Below are 26,835 nucleotides of genomic sequence, written 5' to 3'. Positions count from 1 at the left end.
ATCCCCAAGTATTCTGTGCATGTTTTCACTCTGTTTCAACTCTGGAAACAAGGAACCTATGAACAGCATTTAAATTTTGTTTAATTGCTAACATCTAGTAATATATATTCAAATCTCAATTTTCTTTATCAATCTTTAAATATTTTAAGCATCCTTAAATTTATTTAGCATGATTAACAAACTGTATACACTTATTCTAATTCCATTGTCATATACTTTTTACTATCATATACTTACTAAATATTATTAGTTTAATGATTTTAATAAGGCTAGAATCAATGGTTTTTAAAAGCAAAACAATTTTCCTTTAAAAAATTTTTCTTGTTATAATTTTCTGACGCTCCCATGGCTTTTGCCTATCAATGTATCTACACATATAAGTCTACATTTTGAGTTATTTTCCCTTAGTGCTTTGAAAATAGTATGCCATTGCTTTTTCTGGCATCTATTACTGTCACTGAGAAATCTGATGTCAGTTCATTGCTGCTGCTTTGTAGATGATCTCTCTTTTCTTAACATTTCATCTTTAGTTCTTAATAGTTCAACTTTGGTGGTATATAGTTTTACCAAAATGTGTCTATGTATGGATTTGTTCTTGTTTGCTCTTCCTGGCACTCAATGTGCTTTTTCAATCTGAAATTGTCTTTTTTCAATATTTGAACATTTTCTGCCATTAGCTAGGACATTCAAAGGGTGCAGATCCTAGTTAATGGGTTTCTCTTTTAACCATTATGTTTTTAATCCATGCTATGTTCTTATGCCATTATGTTGCTGTTTTTATAATGCCCTCAGACATATTTAATTCATAAAAATGTATTCTAATTTTTAAAGTGAAATTATATAGATATCAAATCTCCTTATTTTCCTACTCTTGCTTCTAAGCTCGTTTCCTCAGTGATGATTGATGCTAACCTGTGTGTGTGTGTGTTTGTGTGTGTCTGTGTGTGTGTTTGTGTGTGTGTGTGTGTGTCTGTGTGTGTGTGTCTGTGTTTAAAATCCTGTAAGAAAGTTCTATCTATCTGACCTGAATGGCCAGTGGTTCTATTTTCTACTCTGCAAGTCGACAGAAGAAAAGCCTCATCTCTCTTTCACATGACAGTGTTTCAAATATACAAAGATAGCTATTGGGAGTAATTGTATCATCATCAATCAATAAATTTATCTGCACTTTCTCTTATGATTCAAAATGAAAATATGCATGTTCTAGTGCAGGAAAAAAGAGACAGAAGGTGGTATCAGGAGGTGTCATGTAAGCTAAAGTCCTAATTCTATTATTTGATAGATTTGAAATTTGTGAACAAACTACTTAACTTTGCTTAGTCTTAGTTACCTCAACTGTGAATAGAGACAATGAAAACCAAGTCACAAAGTTAATATGAGGGCCAGAAACTCTATTACTTAAATGTCACCCCCTGGGAAAGTTACCTTTAAGCCTCCACCAAAGTAGTTTTTGTTCTGTCTATGACTCCATAGCATGGGTATATAATGCTTTATGACAATGCTTCTAACGTTACATTTTAATAGTCTGTCATCTCCTCAATAGCATGAACCGCATCTTATTCACCTCTGGATCCAGAGAGCTTAGCACAGTACCTTGTGTATAGTAAGAACTCAGTAAAGATGTTGAAAGAAAAAAATATGTGAAAAGCATTTTGTAAGTGGAAAAGCACCACCATTACCCATCTTCTAGTTGTTTAAAACCTTTCATATCTCCTCTTCTTGGTTTACTCATTCTCTTAACATGATGGAACAGATAAGGCTCATCATGCAGTAACAAATTCTATTAAAAATTCTATTAATTTTTTAAAGTAGTAGTACCTAATCACAGCATTAAACTCTTCCTGAATTGGTGTACAAGACAGACTAATTTTAAATCCTCTTTACTAGCTCTTTCCACAGCCTACCACCATGCACATATCTTCCCATTTTCAAAATCTTTCTTCAAGCCTTCCTCACCCTCCAAAGAATATTCTATAGCACTCCTACCTTTTACAGCTACATTTCTTGCAGATTAGTCAAGACTTGCTGGCTTCACTTCTGTATTCTTATCAGGCTTTTCTTTTTATTTATTTATTTATTTATTTATTTATTTATTTATTTATTTATTGAGACATAGTTTCACTCTTGTTGCCCAGGCTGCAGTGCAAGTGCAATGGCGTGATCTCGGTTCACTACAACCTCTGCCTCCTGGGTTCAAGTGATTCTCCTGCCTCCTCAGTCTCCCGAGTAGCTGGGATTACAGGTGCCCACCACCATGTCTGGCTAATTTTTTTGTGTTTTTAGTAGAGACGAGGTTTCACCATGTTGGTCAGGCTGGTCTCAAATTCCTGACCTCAGGTGATCCGCCCACCTCAGCGTCCCAAAATGCTGGGACTACAGGCGTGAGCCACCACGCCTGGCCCCATCAGGCTTCTTATCGATGCAACCTGCTTCCAGCCCTGCCACTTAATGACACAAAGGACACCACCTTCCTCTTTTGATTTTTCAGTGCTGTTTCTTCTCCTCAGCCCTGGATCTGTCAACTTGGTGTCTTTAGTCAGCTCATTCTTGAGCCCATATTAGAGTAAGAGAGCAGCCAAAATTTTCTTATGCCCAGAGAATAGTGTAGAAGTGGCTGAAAGAGAACCAGCAAGCAAAAGGGACTTCAACATCAGAACAAGAAGACACGGGGTACATGGAAGAAGAAGCATGACCAATGGGAAGTAGACACCACCATGGAGCTTCGATCTAAATAGGAAGATCATACACCAGAGGATGCCCACATGAAACAGGACATTGGCAGAACATATGGCTCCTACCTCCTAATACCATGACACTACTTAAAAACTCCAAGAATTAGATAATATAGGCAGAAAGGAGGGGAAGGAAATTCTAAGTGATCAAGATAAAATCTGAAATGACTTAGGAAATCCTAAAATTACCACATAAGCCTTGAATTAACTAGGTAAACTTTCCAGTAGAATGGGGGCCCAAATAAAAGCTAAGTTCAGTGGAAGAAAAAGCAAGAAAGCCCTGTTTATTGTGCATCTGTGTTTTATAGCTGAAGAATTTGTGCCACTCTCCCTGTTTTGCCCTTCTGTCCCTGATTGTTTCTTTTCATTCTCATTTGCTGACTCCTGCTTTTGCCACCTTTTAATAATATTGCCCTCCAAGGTTCTGTCCTTCTGGTCTTCTCACCCTACTGGGTAGATCTCCTTAGGTAATCTTCATTCCCAGGGCTTCGAGTGTCTCACTTCTATAAACAATGTTTAAATCCACATCACCAGGTCTAGCCTCTCTTTGTCAAGCAAAAATGTCATCATACCCCACTATTTCAACAACTCTAAGTAGCTGTTACGGGCTAAACTGTGTCACCCAAAAATCCATATGTCTTAAACCCCAGCATCTCTGAATGTCACTGTATTTGGAGATAGGGTCTTTAAAATGGTACTTAGGTTAAAATGAAGTCAAGTAAAGTGAGCTGTAATCCAATATGACTGACATTCTTATGAGAAGAGGAAATTTGGACACAGACACGTACCAAAGGAACACCATGTGAAGACACAGGAAAGAACCAGCCATGTAGAGGCCAAAAAGAGAGGCTGCAGGAGAAGCCAACCCCTTCTGGCACCCTGCTCTCAGACTTCTAGCCTCCAGAACTGTTAATAAATCAGTTACTGTTGTGTAAGCCACGCAGTCTGTGATACTTTGTTATACAGCCCTAGCAACTTACACACTAGCTTTTGAATTAAGCTCAAACTTCACACAAAAGAGTCACTGTAACCTCACACTGCTGTTCTCTCCAACTTCATCTCTCATACCTCACCTTCCGTGACTTCCCTGTACTCATTGTGCAATTTATATTTGCACAATATTACCTCTGCACAGGAAACTGCCTAGCCTGAAACACTTATCCACTAGTTCTTTATCTATTCTAAATGCCTCCCTAGCCTTCAAAGCACATTTCTAAGAAATGCCTCTTAAAATAACATTTATTATGGATTCTCCAAACACAATCACTGTGGTAGGCACCAGGGTTAAACCAGGGACTATCCCATTTACTGGCGATGCCTTCTTCTCACAGCATCCTGTGCAGCTTCACATCTACTTATCACAAGAATGCAATCATTCTCTTTCTTGTCTGAAAGCCTTGGTTTACAAAACACACACACATAAAAAAATATACTTATTAAGCACCTACTATATGCTACCTTTGTTGAGCACCCACTGTACTAAGCACTGTTTATGCATTACCTCATGATCCCTAACCACAGTTCTGTGTGATGGGTATTATTATTATTGCCATTTGACAGATGAGGAAGCTTAGCCTTGAAGAGGAAAGTAAGAGGACACAGGTGGCAAGTGGTAGGGCTGGACATCAAACTTAACTTGTCAGATTCCAATCCTTATTATCCCACTTCTCCTGGGAATATGTGAGTTTCTCGAGGATCAGAGTTCTGTATTCCCAGCCCTGGCAAATAACCTGACACATAGTTAGAAAAAAATAAATAAGTTTCAGTGGATAAATAAATGACAACAGAAGAAGGATCTTTAACATAAATGTCTTAAGTTCAGCTGAAGTAAATGGGGAATAACTAGGTTGGAAAACACAGGAAACATAGCCCAGACTCTCTGGTTAAGGATCAGGAATAACATGTATGAGTTCCCTGCCCATGTCCTCTACTTGGCAGCTTTCTCAGACTGGCAAAATTACTTGGTTTCTCCTTGCCTGGGATTTCTTACTGGTGTCAGGGGGTTATTTTGGATATTAATTGAGGTATTCCAGGTGACATATTTAGCAGAGCACCAGACACACACTCAGTACCAAATAAATTCTGGCTGTTGTTGCTTGTATTAGGTTGTAGTTTCTGAAAAAGAGACATGAAATAAGAGTAGCAGCACATCAGATGGTTTTGAGAGGGAATCTGTCAGAGCACAATAAACATGGCAACTTGTCCAAGGTGTTCAGAACATCACCAGTGGAAAGCAGGATGTTTTGAAAACTGTTTCCAAGTAATCTGACATGCTGTACTCATTAAATGTCTCTTGAATATAACAATCCATTCCAGATGATAATGTGAACAATTCACATATAGCTACATGTGTGATCAAGATTACATATTTACTCCCATCTTGAGGACCAACATACATTTCTATCCTCATTTTCCCACCGATGAGCCCTCTTTTCTCTTTGTATTTAAGGTCCAGTTGGTTTTAACTTTCAAATTCCTGCTCAACCACTATTTTAATGTTCTCTTTGGCTACCTGGTTAGTTCTAGATTCTGAGCTTTTAAAAATCCTAACATTAGCCCTCCTTGGCAGCACCTTTGCCAGATTTTCTTATGATACATAGAGATGTACTATGTTGATAAACTAATTAAAGGAGGAGCTGGTATTCAAATCCAGATCTGATTTATCATCCTGTAGAAATACAATTTTATCAGGTATTGTCAGAAGCTCTCTCTATATAAAGGTGAACAAAACCAAAATGGTTCTTGAATTCCTTGAGCTTAGTATTCAATGGTAGAGACAGACACCAACACCAAGTAAATCGATTACTACAAATTTTGCTAAATGTCATGAAGACTTCAAAGCTTTCTGATATAAACGCCAACTCAACTTTGACAAAGACATTTCCATAGCAAGAGCATTAAGGTATTGAAAAACTGAACAACTTAAATCACTGTTTCTTATTCATAAAGAACTTTTATAGGCAACCACTACACTAGAGCCCAATATACATGTAACTGAGTTGAGAATGATTTCTCTGATTAGATTCTTCCGCTTTTATTTTTTGGTCTTAAGTACACATGGTTATGTCTAGTAAAACATAATTTGTACATGACTGGATCAAGAGGAAAACACTTCTAGACTTCCTTTTAGTCTCCCAATTCACATGCAACATTTTACAATACTTGGCAGTGTCAAAAACTCTGGTAAAGGACATTGTGAGAAACATTGTAGTAGCTCTACACCACGACCACAGCTGACTTAGATCTTTTACTCTGGACTAGCTCTGTGGATCCTGTCTATCAGGCTGTCTATCAGGATCCACAGAGCTAGTTCAGAGTAAATACCTGACATCAGGTGACGTGAATACCTGGCATCAGGTGATGTGTATTTACATCAGGTGATGTGTATTTACATCAGGTGATGTGAACTCCGATGACTGTTGCCGGATTTCATTCTACAGGATTGTAAATGAACTACGTAAAGTGGCTGTTGTAAAATCTATACTCTGCTTCTTGGAAAGTAAACAGGCCAGTAATGTGAGCCTCCACGTCCTAAGCGTGGGTTAGTATAGCTAAAATAACCTACATGTTTTCTGGTTCATATATTGTGTTATCCATTGTAACTCTTGATAAAATCTCTCTACTTGGTATGAAGGATAGATTTATTTATCCATTCATTCATTCATTCACATTTTTTATAATTCAAATCTATTCTTCTATTTTTGCCCTAGAAAGTAATAATACAATCTTTGTAGGTAGGCTACATTCTTGGCTTGTGTCAATATCAAATTTGTTTTGGACAAGATGCATCCTTAAAGGCAAAAAATAGTAAGAGATAAGGCCAATGGAAAAAAAATATTAAAAATCAGCAACTCTAGGTAAAGGGTATACAAATGTTCGTTGTATTATTCATTCAAGTTATGTGCTGTTTTCCAATTTCTCAAACTAAAAAGTTGGTGGAAAAAAAGTTCTCCTTGTTGAACCTCATGATGAACACCACATATAGTGAAGTTCATGAAAGAAAGTTTCACAATTACAGTTTTGAGAAAGATAATGTATCTCTGAACATAAGTGGTGATGATCTCATCCAGGAGTTAGAAATGTAAACTTATGAAACAACTAATAATGCTAGTAAGAATACATTATCAGCATTCACATGCACTCATCGATTGTCCCTGGGGAGGCCATGGGCTGTGAAAGGCGAAAGGCCTAATCCAGGCTCTGGAGATTCTTGGGAACATGGCATACTTGTATGCAGGAGCCTTTTTTCCGCTTACAGTGGAGTAAAGTGAAAGACTTTCAGCATAGGGTCCAAGAAGCAGACTGACAGAGCAAACTCTACAGTGTGCCTGAAGGCAGCCATAGTAAGAAATCTCCCCAGCGTAGAGGCCATATTAAGGTGTTTGTCATCTTCCAGTGCTCCACAGTGGATTTACTCCTTCACCAACACCTCCTTTTCTTTTTTCACTATTCGCTATACTACACCTTTGTCACTAACAATTCATTAATTCATATATTCAACCAATGAATATTCATTCAACTTTTTAATATTCAACTTTTTGTTACGTGTAAGAAACCACATAGGCCTTGCTTACTAATGTGTGTAAGACACAGCCATTTCCCTGTGGTACTGGGACAGCCCTAAACAGGGAGAGCAGAGATTCCCAGGCCTGACTGCACATGAAAATCAACCAGAAATCTTTTTTTTTTTTTTTGAGACAGAGTCTTGCTCTGTCGCCCAGGCTGGAGTGCAGTGGCGCGATCTCGGCTCACTGCAAGCTGCTCTTCCTGGGTTCACACCATTCTCCTGCCTCAGCCTCCCGAGTAGCCGGGACTACAGGCGCCCGCCACCACGCTCTGCTAATTTTTTGTATTTTTTTTAGTAGAGATGGGGTTTCACTGTGTTAGCCAGGATGGTCTCGATCTCCTGACCTCGTGATCCGCCAGCCTCGACCTCCAAAAGTGCTGGGATTACAGGCATGAGCCACCGCGCCCGGCTAGAAATCTTTATGAAAATGTGGATGCTCAGGATCCTACTGTTACAGACTCTGATTTAGTAGGTCTAGGGTAGGATAATCTGTATTTTTTAAAAGATTCTTTGGTAAATTTGGTGAGTGGCTGGTGATAAGATACACTGAGGCTGGACGCAGTGGCTTATGCTTGTAATCCCAGCACTTTGGGAGGCCAAGGCAGGCAGACCACCTGAGATCAGGAGTTCGAGACAAGCCTGGCCAACATGGTAAAACCCCATCTCTACTAAAAATACACACACAAAGAAAAGCCAGGTGTGGTGGTGGCCACCTGTAATCCCAGCTACTTGAGAGGCCGAGGCAGGAGAATTGCTTGAACATGGGAGATGGAGGTTGCAGTGAACCAAGATCACCACCACTGCACTTTAGGCTGGGTGACAGAGCCAGACTTTGTCTTGGAAGAAAAAAAAAAAAAAAAAGATAGGTATAAGCATATTCACAACTCAGATCCTTTATTGGCACAAAGACTACTGGAGCATAATGATACCCTAAATCACTCGAACAACAGGACTTAGAATCAAACTCTTTAGAGATAGAGATGATGTTAGAGGTCATATATCTAGTTCCCTACCAAAATCTTCCCACCCACCCACACACACACTCACAGCTAACAACGAGTCCTAGACTTCCCAGCACGCCTAACAGACTAGATAGGAGTCTATAGCTTCCGGGTTGCTCAGGCTCCCAGATTTTGCAGAAGTCTCATACTTAACCATGTGCAAAAACAGAACTTCTATCTCTCCCCAACAAACCTAACCGACTTCTCCCTTAGTCTTCCCTATTTTAGTAAAAAAAAAAAAAAAAAAAGAAAAGAAAAAAATCTGCTTTACACAGTTCTGTAGGCCAAAAAACCTGGAAATCTACGTCTTACCACTTCTTTCTCCAAGATGCATCTTCAATCCATAATTTCCCTCCACTGCCACTGCGATCATCATCTCTCAGCTGGTCTAGTGCAAATAGCCTACTGCCTAATCTCACTTCCTTGCCCTCTAATTCATTCTCTATGCAGATGTTATCTTTTTAAAATGTAAATTAGGACATACCACTCTTTTATTTAAAATTCCTCAAATGTGTCTCATCACACATTAACTAGAAGCCAAATTCCTAATGTAAACTACGTGGTATTTTGTGATCTAACTCCTGCCTATCTCAACTCTCCTAGTCAATTAATACTTTCTAATCACACTGAACCATTTTTCAGTTCCTCAAATCAAAAAGTGATTTCCCATTAATACACACTGTTCCTACTGGAAGAGTTTCCTGGAAACACTCTTCCACAATTCTGCCTGACCTTCTTTACCTTTGAGGTGTCATTTAAAATATCCTTTCCTCTGTGAAGACTTCCCTTATCCCAGATTTAAAGAAGGGCTTCCCTGATACTCTTCCTTGTGAAACCCATTGGTTGTGGGCTGAATTGTGTTTCTGGCAAAATTCATATGTTGAAGTCCTAACATCCAGTGCCCCCGAAAGTCACCTTGTTTGGAAATACAGCCTTTACCAAGATGATCAAATTAAATGACACCTGATTTTAAACTTCTGGCCTCTACAACTGTAAGACAATAAATTTCTCTTGGTTTTTTTTATTTGTTTGTTTTGTTTTTGTTTTTTTTTTTTTTTTTTTAGACAGAGTCTCACTCTGTTGCCTAGGTTGGAGTGCAGTGGTGCAATCTCAGTTCACTACAATCTCTGCCTCCCAGGTTCAAGTGATTCTCCTGTCTCAGTCTCCCAAGAAGCTGGGATTAGAGGTGCCCACCACCACACCCAGGTAATTTTTGTATTTTTAGTAGAGATGTGATTTTATCTTATTGGCCAGGCTAGTCTCAAACTCCTGACCTCAGGTGATCCACCTGCCTCGACCTCACAAAGTGCTGGGATTACAGGTGTGAGCCACCGCACCCAGCCTAAATTTCTCTTGTTTTAAGCCACCTAGTTTGTAGTACTTCGTTATGTCAGCCCTAGCAAATTAATATACCATTCTTTTATGTCATGTTAGTCACAATTTATGTTACATTTGTGTTTACTTATTTGTTTGTCTCCTTCACTAGATGATAATTTTCAGAATGGCAGAAACTGCAGCTGTTTTTATTAATTTATTTAAAATTATCCCCCAATATTATACTATGCTAGCCCAAGGAAGGCCAAGGGCTCACCAAGAGCAGAAAGGAATTCTGGTATTAAAAGCAAATGTTGGATAGTCTAGAACAGGTGTGGGAAAACTATGGTCCCCGGACCAAATTTGACCTACCTCCTGTTTTCATAAGACTTGTAAGCTAAGAAAGGTTTTCACATTTTTAAATGGTTGAAAAAAAATCAAAATAAAATAATATTTCATGATATGTTAACATTATATGAAATTTAAATTTACAAGTAAAGTTTTATTAGAACACAGCTACACTCATTTACATATTATCTAGAGCTGCATTCATGCTACAAAGGAGAGTCAAGCAGTAGTCACACAGATCTCACTGTCTACAAAGCCTAAAATATTTACTATCTTGCCGCTTAGAGAAAAAGGAGTTTGCTGAGCTCTGGTCTAGAACATGCTTTATGGGCTATGTTAACTGCCCTGGGATTCACAACTCCTGGGTAACATAATGTTGCAGGTGCACATTCATGCATATTTAGTGTTCTAGAACACCATCATGATATAAACTAGCCAGCACATTCACCTTTTCTACACCAAGAATTCCACGACAGACTACTGACCAATTCTTCTTCTGAGAAGAATTTAGCTCTGGTTTTACTATTAATATTCATGAACAAAAGGGATTTACTGATTAAATACTTTCAACTTTCATGAAATTTTGCTAGAATGCATGTATTTTGATAAATTTGGGAGTCTATGAATGCAAATAGAATGGGTGATGATGATTATTACAGATACTTATCCAAATTTGTCTATCCAAAATTTACAGTATACTATCCTATAAGCCAATCATAGCTACAAATCTAGTTAGTATTAACTGATTTAGATAAGAACAAAGGATAGGAATCGGTATTACGTTCATATTCGCACAAAAAGCATCATTTACCTTTGGTGGAGGAACAAATCGAACACATTCCAGCCATACGGTTATAAAGTACTGTCCACATATTGCACATGTTTTTCCCTGAGAGATCATGCTCCTGACTTGTGGGTACTGTTCTATGCCATCCATTAGGAAAGGGTTATTTTCTGCTAGCTGATTCATTACAAATCTTGATGTTATTTCCTAAATTGAAAAAAAAAATACAGTTCCTCAGATTGTTTTCAAAACTATGTTACATTACATTGATTTCCATTTCACTAGATAAAGTGTATAGCTTATTATCTAGATTCTGTTAAATTAAGATTCTGCAGTGTATCTAATGAATTGTGTTGTAAATGACTGGCATTGCAAATAAGTTTGGTTTTCATCAATATAAGAACAATAAGTTTCTTACATTATCGTATTTCTACATCTCTTACATATAGGAATCCAAGTCATAATACATTTGCATTACATATATTATAAAGTTAGATACAGTTTAGGTTTAAATCTGGCACCTCTCATTACAATAAGCAAAGACTGTACAAACATTCAGACTGGATTCAAAAATGAATTTTGTCATATTCACTAAGGTCTAAATCCTAACTACTTAAACTGTGGTTCACAGACTGCATCACATGGGAGCTTATTAGATATGCAGAATGTCAGACACACTCCAGACCTACTGAATCAAAATCTGCAGTTTAACTAGTTCCTCAGGTAATCTATATGCATATTGAAATTTGAGAAGCACTGGTCTAAATTCCTTGCTGCACTGAGAACCTGAATAATGCCATCAAAAAAGCAATGATTTCTATGAACCAAATATCTGAATTTAATCTTAGTTAAACCTAACTACCTAGATATGTTCAGAAAATTGACTTGCAATAATAATAATAAAATACTAAATAATAAAAGGAGGAAGTAAGAAAATGGAAGTTGCCTTTCACTAGGGCTATCATCTTAATAAAAATATATTACATAATGCATAAAATTAAATCTTCGCTGACCAAGCAAAGAAAATAAATAAACATTTGCCTGAATCCATTAAATTTTCTCCATTGTTTTTGTCAGTAGCATGGAAGTCCTGTATAAATGTTACACAAACACTGCTTGAAATTTTAATAGTGTTTGGGGATGATTTATTTGGTACTTTTTTTTCCTGACAAAAGTGAAAGATTTCCCAGTAGTATTGAAACAGTCCACATAAAGCTTGGATAGGAATTTTTGAAAATACATATATACACACATAATCTTTCATGCATTCACCTAAGTGCATGAAATTAATTTAATTTAATTTTAAATTTAATTTGAAATTTAATTTAATTTAATTTTAAAGAAATTAAATTCTTTAAAAACTTAAAAAATAATAGCAAAATCTTATAAACTGCTGTGTCCATTTCCTATTATCCTATCCCTCCCAATAAACAAGCACCCGAGAAAGCTGCCTTTATACAGTAAACAGCCCTGAGCATGGATTCCTTATTTGTCTGATCCTTCAACAGCACAACCTCCTACCCACTTAAGCTCATTCTCCTGGGTGGTTGCGTGACTGAGGTCATGCTTTCACACTAATATTACCAGGGTACCTAAATCAGATGTTTATTTTCACCCTTTCTCCAACTACTTAAGCAGATCATAGCTTGTGATTCTTAAAGAAATATTGATTTTATAGGTAGGCTTTTAGCTACATGAATTCAATGGCCAAGTCTTATTATAAAGCTGTAGAAAACTCATGGATAAGGATTCACTATCCAAAATAGCAGATGATAGAAGCATTTGCTGAAATACAAGGGACCTAAAAATAGGTTCATATAGATCACTTTTTCCATTTATGATTTCTGGACCCAAACATGTTTGTTGCACTCAGTATATCTGACAGCTCTTAACATCACCTATTATTTATATTTTTCTTTTACTTATTGTCAATGTGTTACTTTGGAAGGATAGCATACACCATTAAAATATAAAGTTCTTACTTGGAAATGTGAGTATATATAAAATAAAATACTATTGGCATGACCAATAGTATCTTTTAGGACATCTCTTAGAGATGCATTCAATGCAATTTTTGAGAGTATACAATTTAATGATGGTCTAATTCCAGTGTTATTTAAAAGTCAAGAAATCTTTTATAGACCAAAGTGGTCTATAAAAATATTTCAAAATATTCAAATTGCTCCTTTTAGATCGCTTATATGCTATTTTCTTAGAATATTTATAAGTTAATTATATTATAATTCATCATAAATAAAATTAATTTTATATGCCCTACATTTTCCTTACATATAATTTTTGAGTTATTAAATTATACATATAAAAATTATATAATATGAAAAATATAAAATGTAAAAACAAATATGAATCCTAGGAGTGATACATTTTGGAACTATTGTATACTCATGTGTTACTATGTGTATGATAAGCACCAAAACGTAGCATCAAGAGCAAAAATTCGAAGTCTGAGACAAATACATGCATAGGTGTAAACTCTGGCTCTATGACTTATTTGCTGTGTGATCATATTTGGGTGAACCCTTAACTTCCCTGGTCTTGAACACCTCATCTGTAAAATTGGGATTTTTTCCAATACTATCACAAAGAGTTTGGAGAATTAAATTACATAAAAATGGTAAACCATTTAGCCTGGCATCTACACAAATAGTTTGGAGAATTAAATTACATAAAAACGGTAAACCATTTAGCCTGGCATCTCCTAATGCAGTATATTCTGGCTAATATTTTTCTATAATATAGTTATTAGCATTAAATTTTACTTCATAAATCTCTGAGGTGAGGTAAAGTTTTAAAATCTTTACCAAGGCATAACCCATATCATAGTTCCTAGAATTCTTTGACACAGCAAGTACTTTAATCAGTAACATTGACTAAATGCCCAGTAGAAATAACTCTTACTTTAAGTACCAATCAATTTAAGTCACTTTTATGAGAAAAATTCTTAGAGATACTCTTAAAACTACCCAAATCATTTACATATTACAGACATAGATAGCTACTTCCACTAAACATATTGTAAAAATTAACTTTTGTGCTCCTGGACCCAACAGTTCTGAAAATTAGAACAATTTCTCTCTCATTCACCGCCCTCACAGACAAGGTTCTTGTCCTCGAAGGCTCCCTGTAAGACAGCTACCAGATTGGGTTAACTGCTAATTCAGCCTCCTCCACAAACCAGAACCTCCTCCAACCCAGGACAACCCTGTCTCCATTTCCCTCAGCTCCCTATATCCCCTTTCTGAACCAATATTGCAGCTGGGAGTCTGGAACCCAACTGCTTAAGGCGGCATCATTGTCCCAACAGTTAGTAGCTCTGTGACCTCAGATAAGTTATTTGACCTCCCTAAATCTCCATGTCTATATCTATAAAAAGTGGTCAATAATGATACCTATCTTTCTAGGGTTAGTAGAGGACTAAATTAGTTTATTCCTGTTAAGTGCTTAGAAGAGTACCTTGTCCATAATAGGCATAAAATAGGTGTTAGCTACTATTATCATACTGAAATGATTGATGAAAGGAGAAAAATAACTTATAAAGGAATAAAAAATCAAATACGACAGTTACTCAAATTATTTACTATTAAATTTCAAATGAGATGTTTTTCTGTTACAGAAGAGTAAGAAATAACGCTGTTTGTGAAAATATTCTGTGAAAGGGAATCTGAAAAAAGTAAATCGAACTTTACAAGATGTCAGTTCTTTGGCGCAGCAGTTACATTTTTAGGGGTAATATACACAGGAACTAAAAATTTACTATGAGAATGGTCACTGTCCCTTTGCTTTTTGTTGTTGTTGCTTTTTGACTTTGGGGCGGTTTTTTGAGACAGGATCCTGCTCTGTCACCCAGGCTGGAGTGCAGTAGCACGAACCCGACTCATTACAGATTCAACCTACTGGGCTCAAGGAATCTCTCACCTCAGCCTCCTGAGTAGCTGAGACCACAGGCACACACCGCCATGCCTGGCTAAGGTTTTTAAAATTTTGTAGAGATGGTCTCAAACTCCCAGGCGCAAGCAATCATCCTGCCATGACCTCTCAGATTGCTGGGGCTTCAGGCATGAGACACTGTGCCCAGCCTTGTATCTTTGTTTATAAAGGCTAAAAGGCCAGAAAATTATTAATAATTTAAACATCCAACAGTGGAGAAGTAGTTAAAAATATTATGATATCATCATATACAGAATACCATGTATTCATCAAAAAAGACGTCATGGTCTAGTTTTATTTTGTTTTGTTTTATTGATTGGAAAGCTATTCACAATAACTGAGTGGAAAAACAACTCTATATAGTGTACAGAGTTTGAACTCATCTTTAATTACAAAAATATTTTGAATGCATAAAAATTTCTAAAAGAATAAATGTCATAGAGTATTAATTTGATTTCTTAGTATTTTTATTAACTTCTGTTGGCTTTTTTTCCCCTAATTTCTCTACAGGAGCTTGTATTACTTTTGTAGTAAGAAACTTTTTAAAAGTCAGTATAAGAAATCTTGATTTTCTCCATTGCTTATCTGTATGTTATTGTTTTCTGTAATAAACAGGTATTATTCATAGAATAATTTAATTTAAAAAAAAAAAGTAAGCCACTGGACAAGATTGGATGTTTCCTGCAGCCAGGAAAGTTGATCCCATACAAATCCTAAAAGTCTTATGACAGTCCTGCACATTATCTACAGACCCAAATGGATCTCAGAAATCTAAATTCTTGATGAAGAATCATAGTCAAATGTGGGAGGATCTGTGATCTCTGACTTGTCTATTGCCAAAGAGTTCTGTAATATGCTTTCCTCTTCCTTCTTTTAATACCATTAACCTGTTTTGCTGAAGTGAACATAGTTTCTGGATCATATTCATTTATCCACTAGGGAGAGAGACAAGTAAAAAGGGAGTGGAAGAGGTAAAGACTACACTAAGAATAAATCAATACATCTTTTTTTTTTTTTTTTTTGAGACGGAGTCTCGCTCTGTCGCCCAGGCTGGAGTGCAGTGGCGCAATCTCGGCTCACTGCAAGCTCTGCCTCCCGGGTTCACGCCATTCTCCTGCCTCAGCCTCTCCGAGTAGCTGGGACTACAGGTACCCGCCACCACGCCCGGCTAATTTTTTGTATTTTTAGTAGAGACGGGGTTTCACCGTAGTCTCGATCTCCTGACCTCGTGATCCGCCCGCCTCGGCCTCCCAAAGTGCTGGGATTACAAGCGTGAGCCACCGCGCCCGGCCGATACATCTTTAAATAATACTGAAAAGGCTAAAGTGAAAATGAATTTCTCTCTTTTATTCATCCTACAAAATATTTCCATTTCTCTGAATTAAGTCACTCTGGGAATCAGAGTGACCTAGGATTTCACTGGATTCTATAAGCAAGTCAAAAAGATTATGTATAGGATCCACATTGCCAATGGACTAGGATTACATTAATCATTTGCTGGCTTGGCAAGAATGTTTTAAAAGAAAACGCTTTAAAATTTAAATTGTGGCTTTAGTTTGAAGACTTGAGTGAATGAGGTAAGTCTTCACCTGTAGACTCCAGACGTTCTCCCATTGTGTAGAAATCACTGGCTGCTGCAGGAACAGTGGGTTTCCCTCACAGTAGAATTCCCTCAGCTTCAGATCCTGAAACTTTTCAAACAAAATAAAAATCTTATTGTGCAACAAAATAATGAAACTACCTCTAAAGCTACACCTTTAATAAAATTAAACTGAAATTACTTTATTTAGGACTAAAAATCCACAGTAAATACTAATGTGGATTTAAGTCCTAAATAAAGTAATTTAGGGGCACACTGGGGCATATTCTACTTACCAGAAGCACAAGAATTTTAATGGTGGCATGAATGGCCATGACCTTAGGGGTCACTGGTCATATCCCCATCCTGAACAACTAAGAAAACTTGTTTAGGGTTATAGAACTGGTTAGTAATAGAATAAGCATTAATACATTGAGTGTTGGGAACATTTTGCAAATGTATTTATTAGGAAACCAAGCATAACAAAAAATATCCTAACATACACCAACCTCTAGATCTCAAAGACTGTCTTATGATCCATTTACGTTTAATGAGGAAAGTCAAAGAAATATAAGAACATCAAAATGTTCACATTATAACTTATTAGGGACCATGAAAATATTACTAAAAATACAAAAATTAGCCAGGTGTGGTGGTGCATGCCCATAATCCCAGCTACTCAGGAGGCTGAGGCAGGAGAATCCTTTGAACCCAGAGATGGAGGTTGCACTGAGCCGAGATTGTGCCACTGCACTCCAGCCTGGGCAACAGTGAGACTCTGTCTCACAAAAAAAAAAAAAAAAAAAAAAAAAAAAACAGAAGATGGAAGATATACAGGTCACAAGGATATTTAAATTTCTATGGAGAAAGTCTACCAATTGCACTCTACAACTTCAGTAGAAAAAGAAAAGATTAAGAAGAGAATAAGAAGAGAAAAGAAGAGAAAAGACAATGTCTTACTTTCTTACAGAATATCTTGCCTTGCTTCCCAAAAACCCATGTAGCTTTCACAGTTAACCTAATTTAGGGAGTTATTTCTCTGAACCTAAATTTCAGCTGTAAAATGGGGACATATGACCTATCTTAAGTAGTATGCTGGTAAACCAGGTCTTGAAATGAAGAAATAAAAAGCCTCAATTTGCAGTGAGTGTTGACTCTACAGTGTAAATCCTCCTGCTATAGCTGATTCAAGTCACTGAACACAGAGTTTGGGAAGGGATGTGCAAAATTAGCTTTTGTGAGCCTGGGTGAAGTGGCTCCACACCACTGCATCTCACAACATTTATAGGAAAATTAGAAATATTTCCATAATTTGAGCCCAGAATTTGAAACGTAGCAAGCATGCAACAAATTAAAAATAATTGATTTTAAACATCTGGGATATCATGTCATTAGGTTTCAAAAGTACAGGAAAGCTTACACAACATAGGCAGATGTTTAAATAAAATACAAAGCTCAAGTCTATGTTGGTATCACCTTGAGTCCTGGTCTCAAAACAGACATTCTAACTTTCTTAATTCAGTTTCCTGTGTTAACCATCTCAAGGGTACAACCTAGAGAGTTGAACCCAATGGCAGCTCTAAGTCAGTACGCAGTGTGCTGAAATGAGAAGGGTTATTCCTTGTGCTTCATTCTATATATCCACCATTCTTTCCTTTTTTGTCCTAAAGGATATCATTCCATAATTTATACTAAACTCACAGTCCTCTAAGAAAAAACCAATACAGAGAGATTAATGTAAAGGAGAAAGAAGGAATAAGTAAAACAGAAATGAGCAGGTGAAGGACACAGAATGATCTTAGAATATTAATATCTTTTAATTATCTTCTCCTTTGTGACAAGAGGAAAAGGCATTTAAGTGAACCCCTGGATAAGTTTGAAGACACTGGATAGTTGAAGGAGTCAGACATAGTCCCTTCAACTGTTGGAAGCAGAGAATAAGACCATATGTCAGTTGAGTTTGGAGGCAGGGTATCAGTGTGAATGGAGACAGGAAGAAAGCAGTGAAGGTTTGAAATGTCCCACAGTTTTCAGTAAAGGAACCTGGACAGAAATATATTATACAGAAGTGCTGAGGGAACCACTGTAATCTACATGTTAGTGGTGGCCCCTGTCTGCACAATTATGTGCTTCCCTTTAGCATTCAGCTTCCCAGATCCAACATAAAGAGTTTGCAACATAAGTATGTCAGAAAGTAAAAGAATGAGCATGTTGTGTGTACTAAATATTAAAGGGCAGGACTGCTCCTTTTCAGTCTAGACTGGTTACAGGAAGGAATAACAATACCAGCTCTGATGGACTAGGAGAAAAGAAGACGTGGCAAGACATGAAGTCTCAATGACTTTGACTTAATGACTCATTGAGTGACTTCATGTCACTGAGTCATTAAGTGAAAAGATACGGATATAAAGCAATAAGATAGCTTGAACATAGAAGGAACCAGTGGTCACATTGCCATACCAGACCTTAATTCTTCAAATTTAGAGCATATGAAGGTGATGTCAGGATTCGGATTTGACTGTAGATATGGTTTGCTGAAGTGAAGACTGAGGAAGCTCCTTAAAATGAAGGATTCAAGGAACTTTGAGGCTAAGATGTCTGTGTCAACTGCCTTCTTGAGTAATGGTCTCAAATATTTGGCTGTCCAATGGACCTCTCCAACTGGAAGTTCCACAGGCACCTAAAGTTCTAAATCCTAAGCCTAAATTCATGTTTCCCCCAAATTACGCTTTTTCCTTTTTCTCATCACCCACTTCAAGTCTCTCACCATGTCCTGTCAATTCTACCTTCTTAAAACTTTTGGAAACCTCTCTTTCCACCCTCCATCCCATCCACCTCCTCATCACCCCCACAAAATCTTCTCCTACTCCTGGCCACACCCACTACCCACCCCACCTTCATTGGAGGCCTTTGTCTTATGTGAGTTGTTGCAATGGTACTTGAATTCATCTCAGCGCAAACTTTTGCTGAAGAAATGGTTTTCGGAAAGGAAAATTTGGTCATATAACAACCTTGCTTAAAACCTTTCAAGGCTCTCTTTTGTCCATAGGATAAATTCAAAGCCCTCATATGTCATACTTGGCTCTCCTTGGCTGACTCTCCAACCATATATCCTAGTAAGCCCCATCTTTACCCTTTTAAGCTTTCAGAGGTACTTAGAGATCTATGACAGGCCTGTATCTTATCTCACAGTTATGACTCATGCCATACCCTTTTAACTCATCCTACACCTGGGTCATCTCTTCAAAACTAAAATGTCACCCCTCTAAGCTTCTCCAGCCTCTATCAAATGTTTCCTTGTCTCCTCATTGGGCCTGGTATATAAATTAATCATATTACCTATAAATACTCTGAGACAATCATTGTTGAAAAGTCTATCTTCATCTATCAGGCTTTGGTCTCTTTAAACACTATGACTTATGTGACTAATGCAAGCTCAAAATTCAATGCCTAGTACAGAGCTGATGTTCAATAAATGATTTATGAATAAACAAATAGCTTCTCAGAAACCCCAGACACATTCGCTTCTCCCTGCACACTCAAGATTTGCGAAGGCTTTCTTCTCCAGACTTGGTTAATTTTTATAATTGTTCCCACAAAGCTCAAGGCCTCAGGAAGAATATGCAAATTTAGCAAGTCCTTCTGTTGCTTCAGACTAGCCTAAAGTAATGAGGGAGATCAGAAGGGGGCTAGATTAGCAGGAGCATTTATAAAGTAAACTGGGGGTGAGGGAGGAAGCTGAGATTTCACATGGACTCAAAAATAGAACCAATAAGTAGGGTATGACAAATCCCGGTGCATTCTTCAAAGCATCTCAAAATTCACAGGGTTACTCTTTAGTGAGAACTGGGATTTCTAAATAGGCTTAAGGTCAAGTTTCGAGGAGGGGGGATAAGATTCCAGTGTGGGGGCTAAGGCATCCAAAAATTAGATTTAACTAATAACTCTAAAAAAGGATATTAATACTATTTGTGACCAATGGGAAATTCAAGAAACTGTATGATAAATTTGATATCTAATCAGAGTTGTGGAGCAATTAGGCTGATAATATCATTTGAACATAAGAAAGCCAAAAATATCTGTGCTGGGAACCCCTGTCTCACACACCCTGCATCAAAGGGAGGGAAAATAGTCAGAAAGTGACCTAGAGTCATAATCCTTCAGTATCTGCTGAATACCCAAGAGAAGATCCTTAGAGGGAGTTGAAGAAAAGAGGTTAAGAGCCAAGCCTGGAGGGAAATAGATAACTAAATTCCCAGGCTATAAACATACACACACACACACACGCACACACACACAGAGAGAGAGAGAGAGAGAGAGACAGACAGACGCTGAGACCTTCCTCATTCTAGTCAGGGAGAAGCAGTTGAAGGCCCCCAAGCCCAGGCCCTGCCCTGCCTTTTGTACCCTAGGCCTTAAAGCCAAAGGGAGAGTCCTCTTCAGGCTTTTCCATTTAAACATCAGCATAGAAATAACTGATCTGGGAGGGCTTATTTGTGTCACCGCACAGTCCTCACTTCATGCCTGCTTTAGACCCCATTTCTGCCCTTGAACTACCTGAGAACCAGTAGCCCGAAGAGGACTCTACTTCCACCCTGCCTGTGTGTGCCAACCCTAACCATGCAATTGCTTTACAATGCAAACCACACCATATCACTCCCCCTCTTACAACCACCCAGTGGTTTCTCATCTCACTCAAAATGAAATGCACACTCCTCACCCTGGCTTCAAGACTTGGTTATGATTTGGATTCTGCACTATCTCTTCGGCCTCATCTCCCAGTACCTGCTCTCTCACTCTTTCTCCACTTCTCTCTTGTCTCTCTCCACTGTGGTAACATTGGCTTTCTTCCCAAGCAGTCTCCACCTTGGGGCCTTTGCATTTCCCTCTTCTTAGAACAATTTGGTCTCAGTTTTGTCCATATCATAAAACATCACAACAAAATGGAGTAAGATCTTTAGTGGTTTGAGAGGGGAAGTGCTTATGACCCAAAGATTCAATAACCAGAAAGTTTTCTTTGTTGTTCCAAAGCAACATGAAGACTTTCTCATATGTGCATGAGATATGCACCTTAACCAAAGAAAATTACTCATGACACAGCAGCTGAAAGAGAGTAAGAAAGAAGAATTTGAAGGATACATTCTTTTAGCCTGTCAAAACACAAAGAATAAAAATTAGAACAGCCACTGCCCCCATGCAAACAAGATTAGGGGAATCTGGAAACATTGGCAATGTCATTTAAAAGGCTGAAAATTACTCTTACTCTTTGAATAATTCCTATAGGAATTTTTTCAAAAGGAATATTTAAAAGAGACAAATGTTTATGCATAAAAGGTATTTCTCAGAATTATTTAAATTTGGGGAGGGGGGATGGGTGGGTGGGGTTTTACTCTGTCACCCAGAGTGGTACGATCTCAGCTCACTGCAGCCTCCACCTCCTGGGCTCAAGCTATCCTCCCACCTCAGCCTCCCAAGTAGCTGGGACTACAGGCACGTGCCACCACGCCCAGCTAATTTTTTGCATTTTTGGCAGAGATGGGGTTTCACCATATTGCCCAGGTCTCGAACTCCCGAGCTCAAGCGATTCACCCAATTCGACCTCCGAAAGTGCTGAGGTTACAGGTGTGAGACACGCGCCAAGCCTAAGTTTTAAAAAAAAAAAAAAACCCTTTACTATGTTTAAAAAAAATGAATGGTAAATTATGCTATCATATGCCTGAATCCTCTGACACTCAACCTTCTCATTTCACATATCTTACAAAACCTTTCCGGGTCATTCTTGCCACCAGGCTTCCTTGCCTCTGTGGTGCTGTTTGCAGAGTCACACCTCAGAGAAGACAAGAATCACCATAAATTCATCATCACCAACTTCCAGTATACCCTCAGTGGTTGCCAACAATTCCAATCTAGTTAACATGCTCTTCGAACCAAATTTTCCTTGCTAACTCATAATTCTTTGCCCAGTCATGAAATAGTGCTCCCCAGAGCCCACTACATTCTCTTTTCACTTTATCTTCTTCTTTTTTTTTACCCACATTCATCAAATTGATTAAATCTCTATGGCAAAGACTCTGGCTCCACACTCAATAGGCAACTACATACTCAAAATATTCACATGTCAAACTCACTGTTTCCAAGATTGAACTCATGATCTGCCCTCCTAAATTTTGGTCTTCTTCTAGTATTGTCTATCTCAGCCCATAGAAAACATACTAACTCCATCACCATTTTCAAATTTACATGTTAAATATCTCTTAAATATGTTCAGGTCTTTCCACCTTTCCTGCCACTACCTTAAACCAAGTTATCTTCATTTCTTATTTGACTTCAGCAAAAGTCTACCAGAAATCCACCCCACATTCCCTCTGGCCTCCCTCCAGTATGTCTGTCATTCTTCAGATGGAAAGATCTTTTCAAAATAAATCTGATTGTGTCATCACCTACATAAAACTAGGAAATTTTCATTGTCCTTAAAGTTCAAAATCCTTAGCATGCCCTACATTCCTGGGCCACGGCCTGCTCCCATACAATCTGTGAGCCTCAGTCACACTGAATTTCTTCCAGTTTTCTGAACATTCATGTTCCCTCTCGCCCTAGGGCCTTTCCGCATGCTATTCCTTCTGTCTGGAATGTATCTTTCCCCTTTACCTCACTGATTGTTGTTCATTCTTCAGCTGTCAGCTTGTGTCACCTCCTCCAGGAAGCCTTCCCCAGGTTACTTACTTAGTCAGGCTCCTGTTGTCTATTATGGATCTATGTTCCTTTCGTTTAGTGTGCTGATTTCAGTTTGTAATTATACATTTAAAATGTTAATTATTTGGTAACAATTGTTTCTCTACACACTACAGCTCAGAAAGAGCAGACCCTCTATGGTTTCCTTATCATTCTATCTCCAGTTCCTAATGCAAGGCTTAAACATATAATGCAAAATGTATAGATTTAGAAAGATGGACTTGGGAGTCAAATTGCCTTGTTTGGATTTCAGCTCCATACTTACTAGCTGTGAGAACTTGAGCCACATTACTAAACCTCTTTAAGTAAAATGGGAATAATAATTATAGGTTCCTCATAATGGTTAATATGATTGTTAAATGATGTAATCCATACAAAGTACTTAGAACAGTTCCTGTGGCAGAATAATTAGTATTACCTGTTATTATCACAGTAGGTAGTCAACAGTTTCAACCATTAATAATTTAAATATGTATCATTTATTTTCTATTTTGTATTATAATGTTTTAGTAAATATTAGGATTAAATATTTTATACCCCTTAAAATTTATTCAAAAATTAAAAGGTAATAAATTTAATGATATTTACAAGAGATTTTTTTTTACAAGAGATTTTTAATGACAAAATTGTCCTGATATGATATTGAGTAAAGTAAGCAGTATGCAAAACTGTTTTTAAAAAATATCTTTTAAATCATAAATATTAAAACAAAACATAGAAATGTGCTAAAATATTAACAGTTGTCAATGGGTTGTATAGTTGTAATTTATTTTTATGCACTTTTATATTTTCCTAAATTTTCCAATTCAGAAAACTATTTTTATAACCAAAAGAAATACTAGAAAACCCTTTCTTCATTTAAATGTTGGAAAATAGACCAAAAATAGGCCCCCTGATGTGAAGAAAAATGTGCCTGTCAATATCAAAGCTGATAGTCTTTTATTTTTTCATATTTTATGTAAAAGATCATTCTTCCCTCTTAGGTGAGTTAATGCTTAAGAGTAAGACAAAAATCCCCATTTTGGGCCTCCACTGACTATCTTTAAAGTCTGTACTCTGCTTTTTAACAGTCTAGTTACATCCCTTGAACTTTCCTTATTTCGGACACACCCTTCTCATGAGGACCATTGCTGCCAAGTTAAATCATATGCCTAATTCCATTCATCAATTGCTTCTTTCTCCTATTGATGTTTCTAAGGTACTCCTCTTCCTATTAACTCTGCATTGTCTAAACCCTACAATGTCTCTCTTGATACTTAACTAAGTCTTGCCAGTTTATTTGTATGAGTCTTATCTCTTTTCCTTCTAAATAATATCCTGGTCATATAAATTGTCTTTGTGTAATTGACCTACACAACTAAAGCAGTAAATCTATCTGACCACTTAGTTTGCATGTATGTTATATCAGTTCCACATGTTGTATCTCTGATATCTGAACATGCCACAAGATTATAATGAAATTTCTCTATATCTGTATGTCAAAAAGATGAAATGACTTCAATACTTTCTCCCCACTAAGTAATTAGGAGGGGAATGAGGAAGGATGGAATTTTAATTCCACCTTGCCTTGGTTTCATCACACATTTATATTTCACTTTTCATAGCCTAAATGTGTTCATAATTTGCCCAGCAATGACTCTTCAGTTATATAATTATTGTCTCTGATAACAGCTTTATTTCTAAATCTTTTATACAAAAAAACTTCTAGCAATTCTTATCTTTTTTTCTCCATTTATTTTCTTTAAAATAATTATAAATTGTTCTACTCTTGAATCTTAATTCATTCTTTTCAGCATTGGCACCTGAATCACCATAAAAATGTCTCAAATAGTCATACTCAGATACTATACAATAAAGATTTTAGAAAATAGCCCCTTTGAACAGTTCCAGTGGGCTTATTTGCTTCATAACTGGGCAACAGCTTTTGACTGATTCCAGAGTTTTTTCCTAGAGGTATTTTATTTTATTTTCTTCTCTTGCCCTTTCACTTTCTACACAATTATCCTTGTTTTCTCTCAGTTATTTTGTTCTTCTTCATTCTTTCCCCACTTCCATCTCTTACTGTCATTCTCTTTAGCTCCCTTCTTATGAATACCTAAGACATCAGAACATAACATCCCCAGGTTGTGTAGATTCTTTGCCCTAGGCCAGACCCTCATTCCCTCTAAACTACCCTGTGCATTCTCCCAGTCCCTCTTTATTTTCCCTGCCTTCATCTTTCTATTTTCTGAAGTTTCGCCCTCAGCCTACAAAGCTCAAAAAGAAAATAATGATAGAGTACATTTTGTGCTGTTAGTGTACTGTGGTAACTTAAAGATATATCCACAAATTATTTGTTACTGCTCCTTTAAGAGGTAGAGCCTAATTCTCCTCCCCTTGAGTGTGTACTGGACTTAGTGACTCACTTCTAATGAATAGAATAAAGCAGAAGTGATGTGTACAACTTCAGAGATTAGACCATAAAAGGCATTGCAATTCCTGCTTATTCTCTCTTCTTTGTGAGTCACTTACTCTGGGGGAAGCCAGCTGCCATGATGTAAGAATATTCGGGTAGCTCTGTTGAGAAGCCCACATGCTAAGAATCTGGGGTTTTCTGCCAAAAGCCATGTGAGTAAGCCATCTTGGAAGCAGATCCTCCAGCTCCAGTCAAGCCTTCAGTTGACTGCAATTCCAGCTGACAACTTGATTACAGTTCACGAGAGACCCTGAGCTAGAACCATCCAGTTCAGATACTCTCAGATTCCTAATCCTCAGAACCTGTGTGAAATAACAAATCTCTGATGCTTTAAGCAGCTAAATTTTGGGGTAATGTGTTATACAGCAACAAGTAACTAATATATAATAGAGTGCTTCTATTTTACTAAAGCAAATCAATAAATATATTGATAAATCCCAACACCTACTAAGAACAGGACACTGGGCTAAAAATAATGAAAAGTTGAATGAAGTAGAAGACTGATTCCTGCTTTCAAAACCTTAACATTCTGTTGGAAACAGAAAACCCTAGTTTCAATAGACCTACACATACCACATTGCACTGTAATATCCCAATTTACAATTCAATGTTACTTTTTACAAGGCCATGTCACATTGTCTTTGAGTCCCTTCATAAGAACGATTTCTTATTCTTTGTATCTCCTGATCTAGCATAAGTTTAATACATAAATGTGGTTCAATAAATATTTTTCAATAAATGCTTGATTATCCATACCAAAAAACAATATTTATCAATAAAAGGTAGTGAATGCCTAGGGTCAAAAGACCAATGAAGATAATAAGGGTATCTTTAGAAAGAATGTTTGCTATACAAATGGTAGAATAGGAAAAAATAAAGTGGGTAGTAGCTTAAAATATCTTGAGCATTATGTTTGATATGTTATGAATCTGTGTCTCTGCCCAAATCTCATGTAGAATTGTAATCCCCAATGTTGGAGGTGGGACTTGGTGGGAGGTGACTGGATCATGCAGATGCTTCTCATGAATGGTTTAGCACCATCTCCCTTGGTGCTGTTCTCATTATGGTGAGTTCTCATGACACTGGTTGTTTAAAAGTATGTTGCCCTTTCTCTCTTGCTCTCTCTCTCTTGCTTCTGCTCCTGCCATGTGAGACAACCCGCTCCCCCTTTGCCTTCCACCACAATTGAAAGCTTTCTGAGGCCTCTCCAGAAGCAGAAGCCACTATGCTTCCTGTACACCCTGCTGAACTGCAAGCCAATAAAACCACTTTTCTTTATAAATTACGCAGGTTCAGGTATTTATTTACAGCAATGCAAGAATGGCCTAATACGCTATTTAAGTGCAATGACTTTGGAGTTAGCTAGACCTCAGTT

General features: G+C 37.3%; 1 protein-coding gene across 1 annotated transcript in view; it reads right to left on the bottom strand.

Annotated features, from left to right (window-relative positions):
* Window positions 1-26,835, bottom strand: part of LRRC69 (leucine rich repeat containing 69) — a 131,872-nt gene that overhangs the window by 7,651 nt on the left and 97,386 nt on the right. Inside the window, exons 8-9 of the mRNA XM_058444074.1 lie at window positions 16,284-16,385; window positions 10,774-10,953 (exon numbers count right to left, since the gene is read on the bottom strand). Coding sequence (XP_058300057.1) covers window positions 10,774-10,953; window positions 16,284-16,385 — 282 coding nt within the window. The remainder of the gene's footprint in view (window positions 1-10,773; window positions 10,954-16,283; window positions 16,386-26,835) is intronic.

The sequence above is a fragment of the Hylobates moloch genome, unplaced genomic scaffold, assembly GCF_009828535.3.
Source record: "Hylobates moloch isolate HMO894 unplaced genomic scaffold, HMol_V3 SCAFFOLD_9, whole genome shotgun sequence".
NCBI classification, from domain to species: domain Eukaryota; kingdom Metazoa; phylum Chordata; class Mammalia; order Primates; family Hylobatidae; genus Hylobates; species Hylobates moloch.
Note: the sequence above shows the minus strand (reverse complement) of the source record. Positions and strands in the feature narration are given on the sequence as shown.